This window comes from Erinaceus europaeus, chromosome X (assembly GCF_950295315.1).
Source record: "Erinaceus europaeus chromosome X, mEriEur2.1, whole genome shotgun sequence".
Taxonomy (NCBI): Eukaryota; Metazoa; Chordata; class Mammalia; order Eulipotyphla; family Erinaceidae; genus Erinaceus; species Erinaceus europaeus.
The window spans coordinates 70,675,242-70,692,792 of NC_080185.1; the positions used below are offsets into that span (position 1 = coordinate 70,675,242).

The 17,551-nt window shown below is 39.6% G+C and overlaps 1 protein-coding gene across 2 annotated transcripts in view; it reads left to right on the plus strand.

The window, feature by feature from the left end:
- Window positions 1-17,551, plus strand: part of BRWD3 (bromodomain and WD repeat domain containing 3) — a 236,478-nt gene that overhangs the window by 208,708 nt on the left and 10,219 nt on the right. For both annotated transcript variants that reach the window (XM_007534008.3, XM_060182523.1), the window contains exon 37: window positions 16,288-16,440. In XM_007534008.3, coding sequence (XP_007534070.1) covers window positions 16,288-16,440 — 153 coding nt within the window. The remainder of the gene's footprint in view (window positions 1-16,287; window positions 16,441-17,551) is intronic.

Below are 17,551 nucleotides of genomic sequence, written 5' to 3' on the forward strand. Positions count from 1 at the left end.
CCTTTATTTCTACATATACCCCATATAGTGAGATTATTGGGTATTTTCATTTAATATAAATCCCTTTAGCCTTTTATGTAGGCCTGGTTTAATGGTAGCAAATTCCTTTAATTGTTGTTTGTATGAAAGGGTCTTAGTTACTCTTTTAAATCTAAGTGATGGCCTAATTGGGCACAGTATTCATGTTTAGAGGTCCTTTCCATTAAAATATTTGATGCCAGTCCTTTCTAGCATTTACAATCTAATAGTCTTTAGAGAGTTCCCTTTTATGTGATGTTTTGTATGTTCTTGCTATTTTTAAGATGTTTTCTTTATCTTTGAACTTTTTGCCTTTTGATTATTATGTATCTTGATGTGCTTCAGTTTGGATTTACTTTGTGTGAATCTCTTAGAATTTCCTGGATCTAAATGTCTTATCACCTTCCTCAGATTGGGAAAATTCATAGACAGTATTTCTTCCAATAAGAATTATGTCTTTTTTCCTCTCTTCTGGAACCTCTATGAAATAAACTTTTTTTTGTTTCACTTTATTCCTCATAATTTACTTCCATTGTCTTCATTTGAGTTCTTTTTTTATTCCTTTTTACTGTTTACTTTTTATAATTTCCTCTACCCTTCAATTCTCCTCTTTGACATTAGTCTTTCCATTGGTATTCCCCTTAATCACATTTTTTACTCAACTACATATTATTTCTTTTTTTAACTTTTATTTATAAAATAGAAATATTGACAAGACTATAGGATAAGAGGGGTACAGTTCCACACAGTTCCCAGCCCCAGAACTCTGCATCCAATCCCCTCCCTTGATAGCTTCCCTATTCTTTATCACTCTGGAAGTATGCACCCAGGAACATTATGGGGTACCGAAGGTGGAAGGTCAGGCTTAGATACTGAGAAAAGTACCTTTGCAAAACTACCATTAACATGGGAGTACTGTTTCACATCTACCAAAGGAGGTGTCAGCACAAGGCATCAACCAGCAAATTATCTTTTCCCTCTACCATATGGAACAGAGCTTCAAACCCCACTCCCCTTTAATTCTCTGCAATCATACCCTTTTGCATTCTTGGACATGCTGAAATAGGCCATGATTTATTAGTTATTTACCATGTATTTTCTCTTGATTTCTCTTCTTTCTATGAGTGATATCATCTATTTATGTCCTTCTGTCATACTATACTTCCTCTAGATCCATCCCTCTTTTTGTAATGCTTAATATCATTTGCAAAGATTTTTAGCTATCTATATTAATCAAATATATTAGCTTTTGGTTTTCTTTTTTTTCCTTCTTGTAATGTCTCTCAGCCTGATATTAAGAAAATGTTGACTTCATAAAAATCATTTGCGTTTCTTTTAAATATACCCTCAGGAGAGGAATTTTCAGGTCATAGTTTAATTTACATCCATTTTTAACATTCTGATGAGTCTCCCGACTGTTTTCCAAAGAGGTTAGACCAATTTACATTTCCATCAGCAATGTAGAAGAGATCATTTTCCCCCATAGCCTTTCTGACAGTTGATGTTTCTGTCTTTTCTAATGTATGACAGTCTCTCAGATGTAAAATGGTATGTCATTGTTATTTTTATTTGCATTTCTCTGAACATCAGTGACTAAGAATTTTTCATATGTGTGGTGACCCTTTGGGTCTCTTATTTAGATAAGATTCTGTCCATGTTTCTCCCCCCACCCGCCACCCCACAACCATTTCAATGGGATTGTTTGCTTCTTTATTGTTGATTTTATAAATTATTCACATATTTTTATTATTAAGCCTTTGTTGGATATAAAGATTTTCTCCCACCTATCTGAAAAGAACTATGCATATCTATGTTCAAAGCAGTACAATTTGTTATAGCCCAAATTTTGAAGTAACCCAGATGCCCAACAGCAGATAAGTGGCTAGGAAAGTTGTGGTTTATATGCATAATAAAATGCAATGCAACAATTAATCTCCTTTGCCATATCTTGACCAGAACTTGAAAGTTTTATTTTGAGTGAGATAAACCAGAAAAATAACAAATACTGAATGATTTCACTCATAAGTGGAACTGGAGAAATGAAGAGCAGTAAGAGAAAACATAAGGTGAAGCTTGGACTGGGTATGGTGTATTGCACCAAGGCAAAGAACTTTAGGGAAGGAGGGACTCTAGAGTCCTAGTGTATGGTGATGGAAAAGGACCTAGATTATGGGAGAGTGTCTTTCAGACACCTATCATGGGGAGAGTAGGAGTTGTACTTACATGTCAACAACTGTGTTGTAAATTATTTACTCCCCCATTCAAAGTGGGCTAAAAATTAAATATATATATATATATATATATATATAATTTGAGAGTATTTCTATATATTCAAGTTTTTTCATTTGAATAAAATGGATAATTAGCAGGTTTTTCTTGAAAGACAGCTAAAAACTATTTGTTTCTGGACTTTTGATCTTAGGGAAACTTTAAAAAATTACTAGGGACATATGTGGAATCTAGAAATGTGATTCACATGAAACCCCCCCAAAAAAAAAAGCAGCCATGACAGGAATCTTTGGGAAGTGGGAGGGTGAGGATACAGAAATTTGATGATGGATGTGGTGTGGACCTATATACTATAATCTTACAATCTTGTAACATACTATTATTAACAAATTAAAAAATACTAGTGATTTAATGATTTCTTACAATATTATAATATTATGGTGGTATAGTTACACACTTCACCATGACCAATGTTACATCCCCTTCCACCACCTTTGGGGAGATCTTTGATTACTGTGTCAGTCTCCTTGCTTATAATGAGCTTATTCATATTTATTTACTTTTTATTCAAATGGCGCTTTTTTTTTGATAAAAAGGAAACATTGACAAAACCATAGGATGAGGGGTACAACTCCACACAATTCCCACCACCATAACTCCGTATCCATCCCCTCCCTAGATAGCTTTCCTATTCTTTAACCCTCTGGGAGTATGGACCCAAGGTCATTGTGGGATGCAGAAGGTGGAAGGTCCGGCTTCTGTAATTGCTTCCCGCTGAACATGGACGTTAACAGGTCAATCCATACTCCCAGTCTGTCTCTATTTTTCCTTATTGGGGGTGGGGTTTTGGGGAATCGAAGCTCCAGGACCTTTTGGTGGGGTCATCTGTCCTGGGAAGTCTGGTTGGCATCTGGAACCTGGTGGCTGAAAAGAGAGTTAACATACAAAGCCAAACAAGTTGTTGACTAATTCTGAACCTAAAGGCTGGAGTAATGCAGATGAAGAGTTGGGGGGGAATCTCCATTCTATAGATAGCTAGTAGGCATATTTTAGTTATATTCCAAAAGGCCTGTGGCTATGCTAGTTTTTTTTTCCTGAGCCTGAAATCTGATATGCAGGTGGATCCTAGTTATTATCTGGGGAGATAATGTCATGGCTGGAAAAAGGGCCAGAAAGCTGGATCCTTTTAAGAGAATAACTCCCTAATATGGGAAAGGTGTATAAATATTGTTGATTGTAAACCCCTTTGATTTGATTTGTTCTGGAGACTATATTCAGCTTAGGGGCCTATGTAACCTCTGCATCCCTGTAGATCTGAGCTCACATTCTGTGGTCATGAGTAGGAACATTCCAAGCTGCCCTGATTTCAGGACCCATCTTCTTCAGGTGCAGCATAGAGTATGTTGTCCATCCTCCCTTCAGAGGATGGGGCATTCTCTACCATTGTTGATCCAAGCTGAGGTCAACATCCTATGGGGGTCCACAAAGGGGTCTGTTTTGTTGTTCCTGATATAGATGACCGGTAACTATGGAGAGAGATATTTATTTGAGGTCTAGGCCCATCATGTCTGTTTGGGAATCTCAGGACTCCCCGAATAGGGCCCCAGCTGATGGGGTGGCCTGATATTGACTACAGAGTCATCATTAAAATATGCCAGTCTCTTGCCCTTATTCAGCTTTTGCAGTCCTTGCTTTGATGAGTTTAGGTTTGGAGTGAGTGAGAGAACTGTAGTAGGAAGTAGGTGAGGAGGGTATCTAAGTCTAAGTAGACACTATTTATTAGGAACTTGATACTCACTCACTACAGACTGTTGAGTATTTTTGCTTTCAGGTATGTATTTTGCCCTAGTTTATGGATACATGTGAACATATGCCCTACCTTATGGGACCTGGTCTATATCTAGATTTTGAGACTTTGTTAGGAAGTGAACCACCTGGAATGGAATTAGAAAGTCCTATGAAAGGAAAAGTCTCACCCGAGTAATGAGACTGAAGGGTTGACATTCCATGCCTGACCTCTCTGGACACAGTCTGAAGTGAAGCATACCAAGGTGGTAATAGTTGCATTGATTTGGTTGGGATCAGCAGATGTGATATCATTTGGTATGAATTGAGAGAAACATACAGGAAAGTGAGCCCCACTCTAGAGGTTCCAGGACTGGGGAAATATAGGCTCTATAGAGAAAGCAGGAGGTTCCTGCTGTCTTAGGATTTAAGAAGGCAGTAGATAGTTATTGCTATAATCATATTATTTGGCAGTTGGGTCAACTTTGAAAAATCTCTTTCTTAGGATTTGCTGTATCATACACAACATCATCATAATTTATGTCCTTTGATATTATTTGTATATAGCTGTGCCACCTGTTGCTTCTGTTCTCCCTGGTGTAAGCATTTAAGAGAGTCAACATATCAGAGACTCAGCCTATGGTCTGTGCATTAAAAAGTTTGAGACATTCAATCAATTTTTTCCATGAGGGTGTTTTTTATAGGGGTCATTTTAGAATTTCTTACAGCGCAGGTTTGGTGATAGTTGATTACTTTAACTGTTGCTTGTCTGAGAAAGTTTTCATCCCTTTATCTAATCTGAATAACAGTCTAGCTGGATACACTATTCTTGGCTGAAAGCCTTTTTCATTGAATACTCAAAAGATATCTTAACATTCTCTTCTGGCTTTCATAGTTTATGTAGAGAAATCTGCTAATAATCTTATGGGTTTTCCTCTGTATGCAACTCTGTTTTCCTCTTAGAGCCTTCAGGATATTTTCTTTATACTTACATCTTTTCTTTGAAACTATGATGTATCTTTAGGTCTGTATCATTTTTGTTTGGGACTCTCTGGGCTTCGTGAATCTTTATGTCGTTTCTGTTGCTTAGAGTGGGAACATTTTCTTCTAGTATACTTTCTTCCCTTTCCTACCTTTCTTCTTTATGTTAGACAATAATGTAATGCATATATAACTTCTTATGAGGTCATCCCATATTTCTCTGTTGTTGATTTCAGCATCTCTTAATTTCCTTTTTAGTTTTCTTACTTCTTTCCTAGATTTTTCTAATTCATCCTCAGTCTTGCTAGTTCTGTTTTCTGCTTCTGTAATTCTGCCCTAACTCCATCAGCTTCATTCCCTAGTTCGGCAATTCTGTTGCCTGTTCAGATACAGTATTGGTTTGTTCAGTTAGTTGGTTCTTAACTCAGCTATTTCAGCTTTCCGCTCTCTAATTACCTAGAGATAGTGCCCATTTTCTTTCTCTCTTTTGTTGTTTCTCCCTTCCTTCTAATATTTCCCTCAAAAGTTTTCCTCACTCCTGTGATTAATGCATCAATTAATGTTTATATGTTTTCCTCATTCTTAGCTGCTTCTATCTTGTTGGCATTTTTATGGGCTTCTGTACTGGTTCATTGATGCAGTGTTTATTTTTTTTATTTGACCACTTTATTTTGTGCTTTTTAAATTTGTGTCCTATGTATTACTGTTCAGGTATGGTGTAGGGTGACCTCTGGTCTATTAGTGACCTCTGGTCCTAAAGCTAGTCACCTTGTGGTCTGTCTCAGGAGCAGCTGGAGCTATTATTCTGATGAAGACACCACTGATACTGCCTTTGGAAGATAATAAGGGTCTCTAGTGTTCAAATTGAAGTGATGAATGGATTACTTAAACAGTGCTTGGTTCTTCTTAGTCCTTTTCAACACCTTTTTTTGTGATTTCATAATGATTGACAGGATTGTAGTATAGAGGGGTACAATTCCTTACAATTCCCACCACCAGAGTTCTGTATCCCATCCCATCCACTGGAAGTTTCCCTGTTCTTCATGCCTCTTGGGAGCACGTGCCCAGGATCATTATGGAGTGCAGAAAGTAGAAGGTCTGGCTTCTGTAATTGCTTCTCCACTGAGCATGGACATTGATCCATGTTGATCCATACCCTCAGAAAAACATAGAAAACATAGAAAAGTTCTTGACTTTCCCAAGAACCCAATATTAAGTGAAATAAAGCAAAACAAGGATGGATATGGGATCATCTAACATTTAGATGGGACTTCAGTGAGTGAGGTATGCTGCTGCCTACCATGAAGAAACATGGAACTGTATGCCTGATCACTTACTGGAGAAATGTTCATTTTTAAAACTTTTCCTCAGGTATATAGCTTCATATTTCTTCTTGGGAAAGTCATGGTGTATTTTTCTATACAAAATTGCATCGTATTTATTACAACTGTGTAGTATTCTATTGTGTGTAAGTATACTAAAACTTTTTAATCATTTATTTATCATTGGACATTTGGGTTGTTTCCAAATTTTTATGAATACAAATATCCTCAAATAAGGAAAACATGGAAGGGAGGAACCACCTCCCAAAATGGAATATATTTGCAAAACTGAACTTTGTGGCATGGGTCAGGGAAGCAGGCCCCTCCCTCTTAGTCCATAATCTGCCTATCTCAAAGTATACATGTCATTCAATCTCTGTATTGATAGACTTGCACTCTGGAAGCACACGAAATTGTTTGTATTTGGAAAATAGTAACCTATTTCATGGCAGTTCTGGTGAGCTACATGCCAGTATGCCGGGATAGCCTGAGGGTACTTCTTCCTGAGCTAGTGCTCTCTGGGTTGGAGAGAACTCAACTGGAGCCGATCTAGGCTGCTGCGTGGGAGAGGGATCAGGAACTCGTGCCGCACTGACTTCGCAGGAGATACACTCTGGAACTCTCGGAGCCGGAAAGCAATTTCCAAGTGTCTTTAATCAGAAGAGCAGCTGTTTTTATACTCTCCAAATAGGGTGGAAACAGGATGTGATATAGAGAGGGTGGAGAGAAAAGTGACTGGTGAAAATCAGAGTGTGACAAGGAGGGGGCGGAGCAGGCGAGAATCCTATCACTGAACCACCAATGCCCTGGAGGGAGTGTGGTGCTTTATGTAAATGTAAAAGTGATTTATGTAAATAGACCAAAGCTTTGAATGGGATTAAATCTATCCCTATATAGGCATATGGTTAAGCAGAAGCCAGGGGGAGCTGGCATACTATCCAACATCTCCCCCTTTCTTTTTAACTATTTGCCATAGTATCAGGAGTGTGGGGCACTTTGTGAGGCAGGGAGACTGATAAAAGGCACACTTTTTGGGGTTCTACTGTCCCTCCTTGCTCAACCTCTCCGTAGAGAGAGAGACTAACAGGATTGACACACCCCCTCAGGCTCAAGCCCTTCCAAGCTCAACCATATCTTCACAATTCCCCAGCATCTCCCTCTTACTTAATGGCCATATATAACTGGGTCAATGTCTATAAAAGGCTTCATCTCTGTCAGGGGAATAGCAGTGTAGGGGTGAACAGAAACCTGTTGGGAAGAAAGCAGAATGATAGCGTGTAAGTGTCTTCAAAAAGAACTAGCACAAGACAGGGAGGGATAAGTAAGAGTAGCAAGAGACAGAGTGAGCCTGATGGGTGGAGGAGTGGGGGCCTGATAAGCCAAGGGGCTAGAGGGGTGATCTGGCATTGCAAAATCCCAAGTCATCTGGCGGAAAGTTCTATGAACTGCTACAGTCATTCTTCAAGAAGTCCAGCAGTATAAAGGGAGTGTCCAGCAAGTTCTATAGAAGCATCAATCCAATGTCAACGGCCAGGAAATAAATGCCACACTGATGGAGGAGGACAGCCACTGGAACTTTTCTTTGTAGAGAGTTACCTGGAACCGCCAAAACATGATGGGCGAAACAGAAGCAGGAAGAGCAGACCCCGATGGTTGAGAGAAAGGCAGTAGGAAAGTCTTGTCCTTTGGAGTCTGTGAATCAAGTTCTCCAGGTCATGTCAGGTCACATCATGGGTTTCGGAGGATGGCTGTAATTGTGGGTGATGTCAGAGGTCAGGGGTCCAAGATGGATTTCTGGGGATTCTATATGAGCAGATGCTTCTTTATGCGAAGGCTTGTCATAGCTGTAGTCAATTACTTATGAAAAAACTTTGTAACAAATTAGGAGTTTACTACAATTGATAGCTCAATGATTATAATTGGTTTAGGTATCTTTATAATTTCGTGTAAAGGCCATCTTATGTGACCTCATGTAGCAGTCTCTATATAGCAAAATTTTCATACCGAATTTAAGTCACATATATTGATTCTTAACTATTTTTACATTGGGTTTTTAAGCAAACTCAGGTTACTAGAGTTAACACATTTTAGTGGCAATTTTTTTTGGTACATTTACAATATCAGATTGATGCCAAATTTGTTGTGGATTAATTTCCACAAGATAGCTTACAGGACATTTTTGGGGGCCCTCCAAAATTGTCCTGTATAGAGGATTTGTATTTTAACTTAGGAGATGATGAATTGTCATATTGAATATTTAGAGTTTTACCTTAAACACTCAGTTACTTTAATGAATTGATTTTACCTCTCCTGGTAAGAATGTAGCTTCGAAGTTACAATTTAACCGTTAATGTTTACCAAACTTGAAATACGCATATTAAACATATAGTTTATAACACACAGGAGGAGAAAAACTTGTAAGTAAGACACATCATTTCAAATGCGAATTTAGATCTACTGTCATAGTTGAACCATCTTTACTCACACAGTTTAAGACTAAACATTTCATATTTATATCAAGACTTCAAAAAGAAATCAAAAAGAGGAATGAACAATTTTTGGACTGTTTCTGGACGTCTCCAGAAATCATGGCTGCGTCCTTCCGTTTTATATAAAGTCAGTTAACTTTCAGAGTACTCTGAGCACAATGGGTCATACAAAAATTTTGGTTACTCAACTCACTCAATTTTTTTTTCACTCACTCACTCACAAAACACAACTGGCCAGTCATAGCATAAGGCATTCGGGGAGGGGGGAGTTCTGTGAATCAGATTTTTTTTTTTATTCTGCCATGCTGTATTATGGATCCTGGTGTGCATCCTGCAGCCAGTCCTCTTGAAGCCAGTCTTCTTGCAGTGTTTCTTGTTCTTCAGGGATATCAGCTCCATCATGTGGGTATTGCCGGACATGGCGGGCAGGAACCCAAACAGGCTTGGAGTAATTTTGTGGAAAAATGCATGAGAAACCCCTCCCCATAGTCAACAGGGGGTCAGGTCCTTTCCAAATTTTATCAAGTGGGTCTTTCCATTTGACTTTAATAGCTGGGAGGGTGGGTGGTGTTTGCCAATGAAGAATAATAGGAGGTTGGTCTGAGTTTTTGTAAATATTAAAGAGATTTAATGTAGTTAAGGCTTTTGCCAGCTGGATATTGGGGGGGGTAAATTTCCCCTTTTTCTTTATTTAATTGAGCCTTAAGAGTTTGATGGGCCCTCTCAACAATGCCTTGTCCCTGTGGATTATACGGAATGCCTGTAGTATGAGTAATGTTCCAGAGGGAACAAAAATCTTTAAATTGTTTGCTGGTAAAAGCAGGTCTATTATCCATTTTAAGTTGAAGAGGTAAGCCCATTACAACAAAACAGGAGAGCATATGGCTTATAAGCTTTTTTGAGTTTTCTCCAGTCTGAGCTGTAGCCCACATAAACTTAGAGAAGGTATCAATTGAGATGAACACATATTTTTGTTTGCCAAAGTTGGGTATGTGGGTAACATCAATTTGCCAAAGAGCGTTGGCTTTTAAACCTCGAGGATTAACCCCCAGAGTTTGAATAGCAGGTGTTTTGATTAGACCTGCACAGGAGGAACATGTAGCAAGAATACGTTTTAAGTGTGGCAGAGGAATATCAGGAATTTGAGCTCGAAGACCTGTAAGATTAACATGGGTTAGGGAATTAAAGTCAGCAGGATTAGAGACAGAGGCTAGGAGAATTCCTGTGGAGGCAAGGTGGTCGGCTGCAGCATTCCCTTCGGACAGGGGACCAGGAAAAGGGCTGTGGGAATGTAGGTGCTGAACATACAGTGGTTGGGTTCGAGAACAGAGCATAGAGGCAATTTGAATTAAAAGAGGAGAAAGTGGGTTGTCATCAATTCTTACATAAGATCGAGCAAGCCATGGAAGTAAGTTAACAGTATACACACTGTCAGAAAAAAGGTTGAAGGATTCTGGTACAACTTTTAATGCAAGGAAAACAGCATAAAGTTCTTTGTACTGAGGGGAATTATCAGGAAGTTCAGTAAAGAGAGGTTTGGGGTATTGCTGTTCTGGATAATATATAAGGGCAGCAGCTCGCTTTTTTCCACCATCAGTGAACACTGTAGGAGCAGAGGGGATGGGATCTCGAGAGAAAAGTTTAGGTACTAGTAGAGGCAATAGAGGTAAAGAAGCTATCAAATTATTAGAGGGAAAAAGATTATCTAATTGTCCTGGAAAACCCATTAAACTTATGGCAAAACGAGAATGGAGGCATATGAGCCATTCTGTATCTGTGAGAGAAAAGGGAAGAATGATTGAATCTGGTTCCCTTCCTAAGACCTGAACCGATCTGTTTCTTCCTTGGCGAACCATAAATGCTGAGGCATCAATCTCGGTAAGGAGTCTTGGAGGTCCGCCTACTGGCGTATGAAGCCATTCGAGAACGCCATGTTTCTGCCACAATGCCCCCACTACTGTGGGGGTGGAGTTAAAGATTAGAAGATTTACTGGAGAGGAGGGGGAGAACCGAACGAGGTGCATGTCCTGGAGAGCCTGGTTAACTTTTTCCAGTGCCAAGGAGGCTTCGGGGGTTAACATACGCTTTGAGGAGGGCTGTTTGTTTCCTTTTAACAGATTGAACAGTGGTTGCAGGCAGCTCGTAGGCAGATAAAGATACTGCCTAAGTCAATTCAAATTTCCAAGAAACCTTTGTAAAGAAGCAACAGTGAGATTAGAAGGAAAAGTAACACAAGGTTTTAAAGGACGAATCTGCGTTAGGGAAATCTCTGAGCCTAAGAAAGATATTGGATGAATTAGCTGTATTTTCTCAGGAGCTACATTAAGTCCACTTCTCTTTAAGGCAGGGATTAGAAAATCACGTAGGGCGGAGAGATCTGTATCTAATTCTCCCCATATTAAGACGTCATCCATATAATGAAAAACCTTAAGGCCCTTATGAATATATGGAAAAAGGGCAGATTTAACAGCCTCTTGACAAATAGTAGGACTATTAACCATGCCCTGGGGCAGTACCACCCATTCAAATCTATAGGCAGGGCTGGCATTATTAATAGAAGGAACAGAGAAAGCAAAACTTTTACAATCTTGTGGGTGTAAGGGAATAGAGAAAAAACAATCCTGTATATCACTAGCTATGATTGGAATTCCTGTGGGAATTGCGGAAGCAAGAGGCAAACCCCTTTGGGGGGAGCCCCAAACCTGCATGGTTTTATTAACTGCACGAAGATCTTGGAGGAGGCACCATTTTCCTGAGCGCTTTTTAATCACAAAGACTGGAGTATTCCATGCGCTCCGAGAATGACGAATGTGTCCCAAAGATAACTGCTCTTGGACGAGTTCTTTTAAAATTTCTAACTTCTCCCTAGGCAAAGGCCACTGTTCCACCCAGACAGGCTCATTAGAAAGCCAGTCTAAGTGGGGAGTTCTGTTACGAACAGTGGCAGTTAGTATTGGGGGTGCTGGTTGGGTCTAGCAGTCTCACAGGAGTGTGGTGTCCTGCAGAGGTGTCTGAGGATATCACTACATCTAAAGATTCCAGCAAGTCTCTTCCCAATAAATTGGTCCTTATATCAGCTATTAAAGGCTGAAAGCGTCCGGTAGTCCCTTCTGGATCTTCCCACACAAGACAATCTCGTGTGCGGAATGCCTGAGTCAATCCTCCAACACCATGTAATCATGGTCCTGGGAGGAGTTCCCAACTCTAGGGAACCTCTGCTTTTCTTAATATTGTCTTATCTGCTCCCATGTCAATCAAACACTTAAAAGGAATATTACCAATCTTTACTGTCATAGTTGGGTGACCCCTTTCTAAAACAGGGGTGGTCCATAAAATCTCAGGCTCCGAATTCGAGCTGTTCTCTTGCTCCAGCCAGTTATTTCTATGCTGGAAGTTCCCACATACCGTGGGTTCCTCCTTCTGATCACCCTCTGTTATTGTTACTTGGCATGGTGGGTGTAGCGACGGATTGGTTCCCAAGCTGGGCTTCTGTTTGTGGAAGAAGGGCACAGCACCAAGCGGGCGACCTGCTTCCTTCCCTCTTGGGGGCGGGGCTAAGGGAAGCCCCACACCTAGTTTAAATCCCTGTTTACATTTGACAGAGGCGTGCCGTTCCTATGGAACCTTGACCAACAATCTCTCCTCCAGTGAAATCCTTTCTGGCGTCTGGGACAAGGCATTCATGGTCTCTGATTCCCTGTCTGGAGGCGGGGTTGTCCTGACTGGAGGCGGGGTTGCCCTGACTGGAGGCGGGGTTGCGGTCTATTTTCTGGACATTGGTTACGCCAATGCCCTTGGCGACCGCACTGAAAGCAAGCCCCTTTTTGCTTATGTAAGGTAGCTGCATAGGCCTGTAACAGAGGTCCTTGAAAAGAGCTTGATCTGAGATCCTGTGTAGCTATAATCCAAGTATCTGGATGTTCTTTTTTAAGAGTGATACAGGCCTGTCGAAAATGCGGAAGCATTCCATCCCAGACTATGGATCGCAGGAGGAGAAAACAAGCATCAGGATTATAAATCTTCCTTTAGAAACTCGACTGGACCTTGGCAATGAATTTAGCGAGGGATTCATCAGGTTCTTGTTGATGGGAGAGAATGGGGGCTGAGGACTCTCCCATAGGTGGTGTTAATCGCTCCCATGCTTTTAATCCACACAGGCATACCTGATCAAAATACCCCGGTGGAAACTTGGCTTCCGCCTGTTGAATCCCTGTTTCTAATTGGCCTGTTCCAAACAATGCATCAAAATTCCCCTCTGGCTGATTTTGAATATTTTTCCACGATTGTTGTAAACATTCGTCGCGAAAGAATGCCTCCCATTGCAGGAAGAGGGGGCCTGGGAGCGTAGCGCGAGTTACATCCCTCCAATCTTGTGGGGTATTAAGGTTCTGAAGCAGGCCTTGTAAAATGGACCTGGTCCATGGGGCATGAACACCGTCATCCTTGATAACCTGGCGTAGTTCCTTCAGGTCTGTGGCGGAATATGGATACCAGGCATGAGGTTTTTGTCTACTGGGGGCAACATTGACTGGAAATGTGTGGACTTGCTCTGTGTAGCGGTAGGAGGAGTCACCGAAGTGGAAGCTTCTGGACAAGCGGCCGAAGAAGTGGTTTTGGAGGCTACAGGAGAATTCGGACATGTGTCTGTCAAAACGGGGGTGGCCAAAGAAGTGGCTGTGGAGTCCAAAGGGGAATTCGGACACGTGTCTGCCAAAATAGGGGCCTCAGGGCAAGATGCCAAAATAGGGGCCTCAGGGCAAGATGTAGAGGAATTAGGGTGGGTCAGGATCACAACAGGCCTTTGCTTCTTTTTTTTTAAGGTGCTGGTTAAGTTCTATGATCACTTCCTTTATCTCTTGGACCTCAGCCTCTAGGTCCTTAAGCCTTTTGCGAGGTTGCCCTATGTATCCCTTAAAAGCTGCTATGATGATCAATAGGATATAAGGTGTAGCCCCAAGAAAAATGTCCCAGATATATAAAAATTGTGTACTGGAAAAAGAATGCAGAATTTGGAAAAGATTTTCCATGGTGGAGAGATCTCAGGAAAACAATAAGAAAGAAAAAAATTCACAGCGCCTTAACACAATGTTGCAGATACCCAAAAGGTGTGTACTTATCTAGGATGTCTTCTTGTAAATCTACTGCTTACGTGTCCCTGTTCAGGCGCCAGATGCCGGGATAGCCTGAGGGTACTTCTTCCTGAGCTAGTGCTCTCTGGGTTGGAGAGAACTCAACTGGAGCCAATCTAGGCTGCTGCGTGGGAGAGGGATCAGGAACTCATGCTGCACTAACTTCACAGGAGATACACTCTGGAACTCTCGGAGCCGGAAAGCAATTTCCAAGTGTCTTTAATCAGAAGAGCAGCTGTTTTTATACTCTCCAAGTAGGGTGGAAACAGGATGTGATATAGAGAGGATGGAGAGAAAAGTGACTGGTGAAAATCAGTGTGTGACAAGGAGGGGATGGAGCAGGCGAGAATCCTATCACTGAACCACCAATGCCCTGGAGGGAGTGTGGTGCTTTATGTAAATGTAAAAGTGATTTATGTAAATAGACCAAAGCTTTGAATGGGATTAAATCTATCCCTATATAGGCATATGGTTAAGCAGAAGCCAGGGGGAGCTGGCATACTATCCAACACCAGTACACATTCCTAGGGTGGGAGACTGGTGTTTCAGTTCCTATATCACCATGGTTAAACTTGAATATGGCATTTTCCAGTGAAGTTCCTGTTCCAGTAGATATCACCGACTACTTTTGTAACTGCTGATCATCAAAATTATACCCAGTTATAGTCTAAAATGTCCTGTCAGACATGAATACCAGTTCTCAAAGCTGGGGTGTCCCAAGTGTTCCCTCACATTCTTCTGGTAGGACCTTGACTCATTGTTCCACTTTGGAGTCATGATGCTGAGTTGCATTTCTCTATTTCTTTTTATCTTGAATGAATGGGTTTCTCTTGTCTGGATACTGTAGTTCTACTCTGAGTAGAACTTCTATGGAAGTTTACTTAAGATTCCTCTATGAATCTAAAACAATTGCTGAATGCTAGGCAGTAATTTTTCCTCTGAGTGTTTTTGTTTTTGTTTTTCTCTGTTCTTACAGTACCTTTCTTCTGTCCCTTATTCTAGCTCTTTGGCTTCTCCTTTGACAGAAGTGACAATATTTTACCTTAATATTTCAAAGTATGAATAGTATAAGCATATTATTCTATGGTTTTCACTAGGGAGTGTGTTTAATGATTGAAGAATGTGCTATGTGTAGGTATAAATTTATGATTTAATTATATGATATCCCTAGAAATAGTTTAACTGTACTTGAAGGATTCAGGTTAAAATAGAATCAACCCCCTCTCCCCGCAATCAAAACTAAACTATGAATCTTTGGAACTGAAAATCTTAGATGAAATAAAAGTGTCATAGTGATTAAAAAACAAAAAGTGATTAAAAAAACAAAAAGATTAAAAAAAACAAAAAGATGCAATACCGCAGCGGGTTAAGCACACATGGTGAAGTGCAAGGACCCATGCAAGGATCCCGGTTCGAGCCCCCGGCTCCCCACCTGCAGGGTGAAGCAGGTCTACAGGTGTCTATCTTTCTCTTCTCCTCTCTCTCTCTCCCCGTATCTCTTGATTTCTCTCTGTCCTATCCAACGACGATGACATCAGTGGCAACAATAACAATAATGACAACAAGGGCAACAGAATGGGGTGGGTGGCCTCCAGGAGCAGTGAATTCGTGATTCTGAGCCCCAGCAATAATCCTGGAGGCAAAAAATAATAATATAAGAGAGAAACAAAAAGATAATCATTTTGATTTTTTTAATATTTTATTTTAATGAGAGAGATACAGAAAGAAAGAGGATAAAAGAGATCAGAGCACTGCTCATCTCTGAGTTGTGATCATGTTAAGTATTGAACCTGAGAATGCTGAACCTCAGGCATGAAAATATTTTTTCATAGCTGTTATAGTATCTCCCCAGCCACAATTTGATTTTGATGCTCAAACTGTGACAAAATCAGTATATTGTTTTTATACGTGGGAATACCTTGGAAATATGTAATTAAATTGTGACATGGAACTATTTATTTGCTTATGAATATTATATATTCTGTTTTATTAAACAATTTCTGGGAAATTGAGAAATCTTCTGTTTTATAAGCAAAACATAGACTTCTATATTATGGATTCTAATAGGGACCAAGCCAGTGACTATAGACTTTCTATTCTTTCCCATAAAGTCATCTTTGTGAGTTGCAGAGTGAGGGTTAAAGTCCTCCCACAAAATCCTATTTTCTTGATAAATGAACTCCATTAAAAAATGATTTGAAGATGTTGGAAGGCAGTTGGCAGGATTAATAAGTGATATATTTATTTCATGGAGATTGGTAATGTAAATGTCAGTACCACTGTATTATGTATTGTTACTCAGCCTTTGCATTCAATAACAACTTTTCTTTGTAGGATTATCAAGATGTTATAGATACTCCTATGGATTTCAGTACTGTGAAAGAAACCTTGGAAGCAGGAAACTATGGTAGCCCGCTGGAATTTTATAAGGATGTCCGCCAAATATTCAGCAACTCCAAAACATATACCTCTAATAAAAAATCAAGGGTATGAGAAACCAATATTAGGTGGATTAATTATACATAAAGACATCAAACAAATTTCTTTAATTTTCTTTATTTATTAGATAGAGTTTTCAGAAATCGAGAGGGTGGGGGGATAGAGACAGAGAGACACTTGCAGCCCTGCTTCACCACTCATGAAGCTTTCCCCCTGCAGTTGGGGACCAGGGGCTTGAACCTGGATCCTTGTGCACTGTAACAAGTGTGCTCAACCAGGTGCTTCACACCTAACCCCCCCCAAACAAAGTTCTTTCACCAATGTAAAAACAGCTAGACAGATATATGCTACTTTTACTTACATACTTACTAATATTTTATTCTGTGTATTTACTCTGAAATATTTATTAGACATTCTAAAAATATAGCCATAGTCAGTCTATAATTAAACACCTCTTCTTCTTTTTCTCACTATAGAAAACTTTTATCTGCAGGAGATAGGTAAAGGGAGGAAAACATGCCATTTAAGCACCCTTTAATGTGTTTATTAAGTAATTTGAAAATAAAAGGATAGATAGTAAATGAATTATTTGGAATAGTTCTAAATATTTATCTTTATTTTATTTAACACATGGTATTATAGCTATTTATTCAGTCAATTTTAATACTTTCAATGTTTTTGTTAGAACTTAAATATTTTAAATAAAACAATTGTGTTTGTAGTCACTGATATCTTGCCTTTAATTATTTATATAATAGATCTTTGCCCACTTTACCTCATAAAAATGAATTTCCCCTAATTTCTCAAGCAGAATTTTATAACTTTTGCTTTATTTCTTATAGCTACATAAATATTTGCATATATGTTCATGTTCTCTGAAGTCATAGATTTTATTATTTGAAACCTTTAATTATGTATTTAGTTATTTGTGAACAGTAGTGGTTTACAAGATTATAAGATCACAAGGTATGGGTGGGGGAGATAACATAGTAGTTATGCAAAGAGACTCAATTGTCTGAGGCTTTGAAGTCCCAGGTTCAATCCCCCATCCTACCATAAGCCAGAGCTGAGCAGTGCTCTGGTAAAAATTAATTAATTAATTTAATTAATAGATAAAATATTCACAAGGTATAGTTCCACACTATACCCACTACCAAGG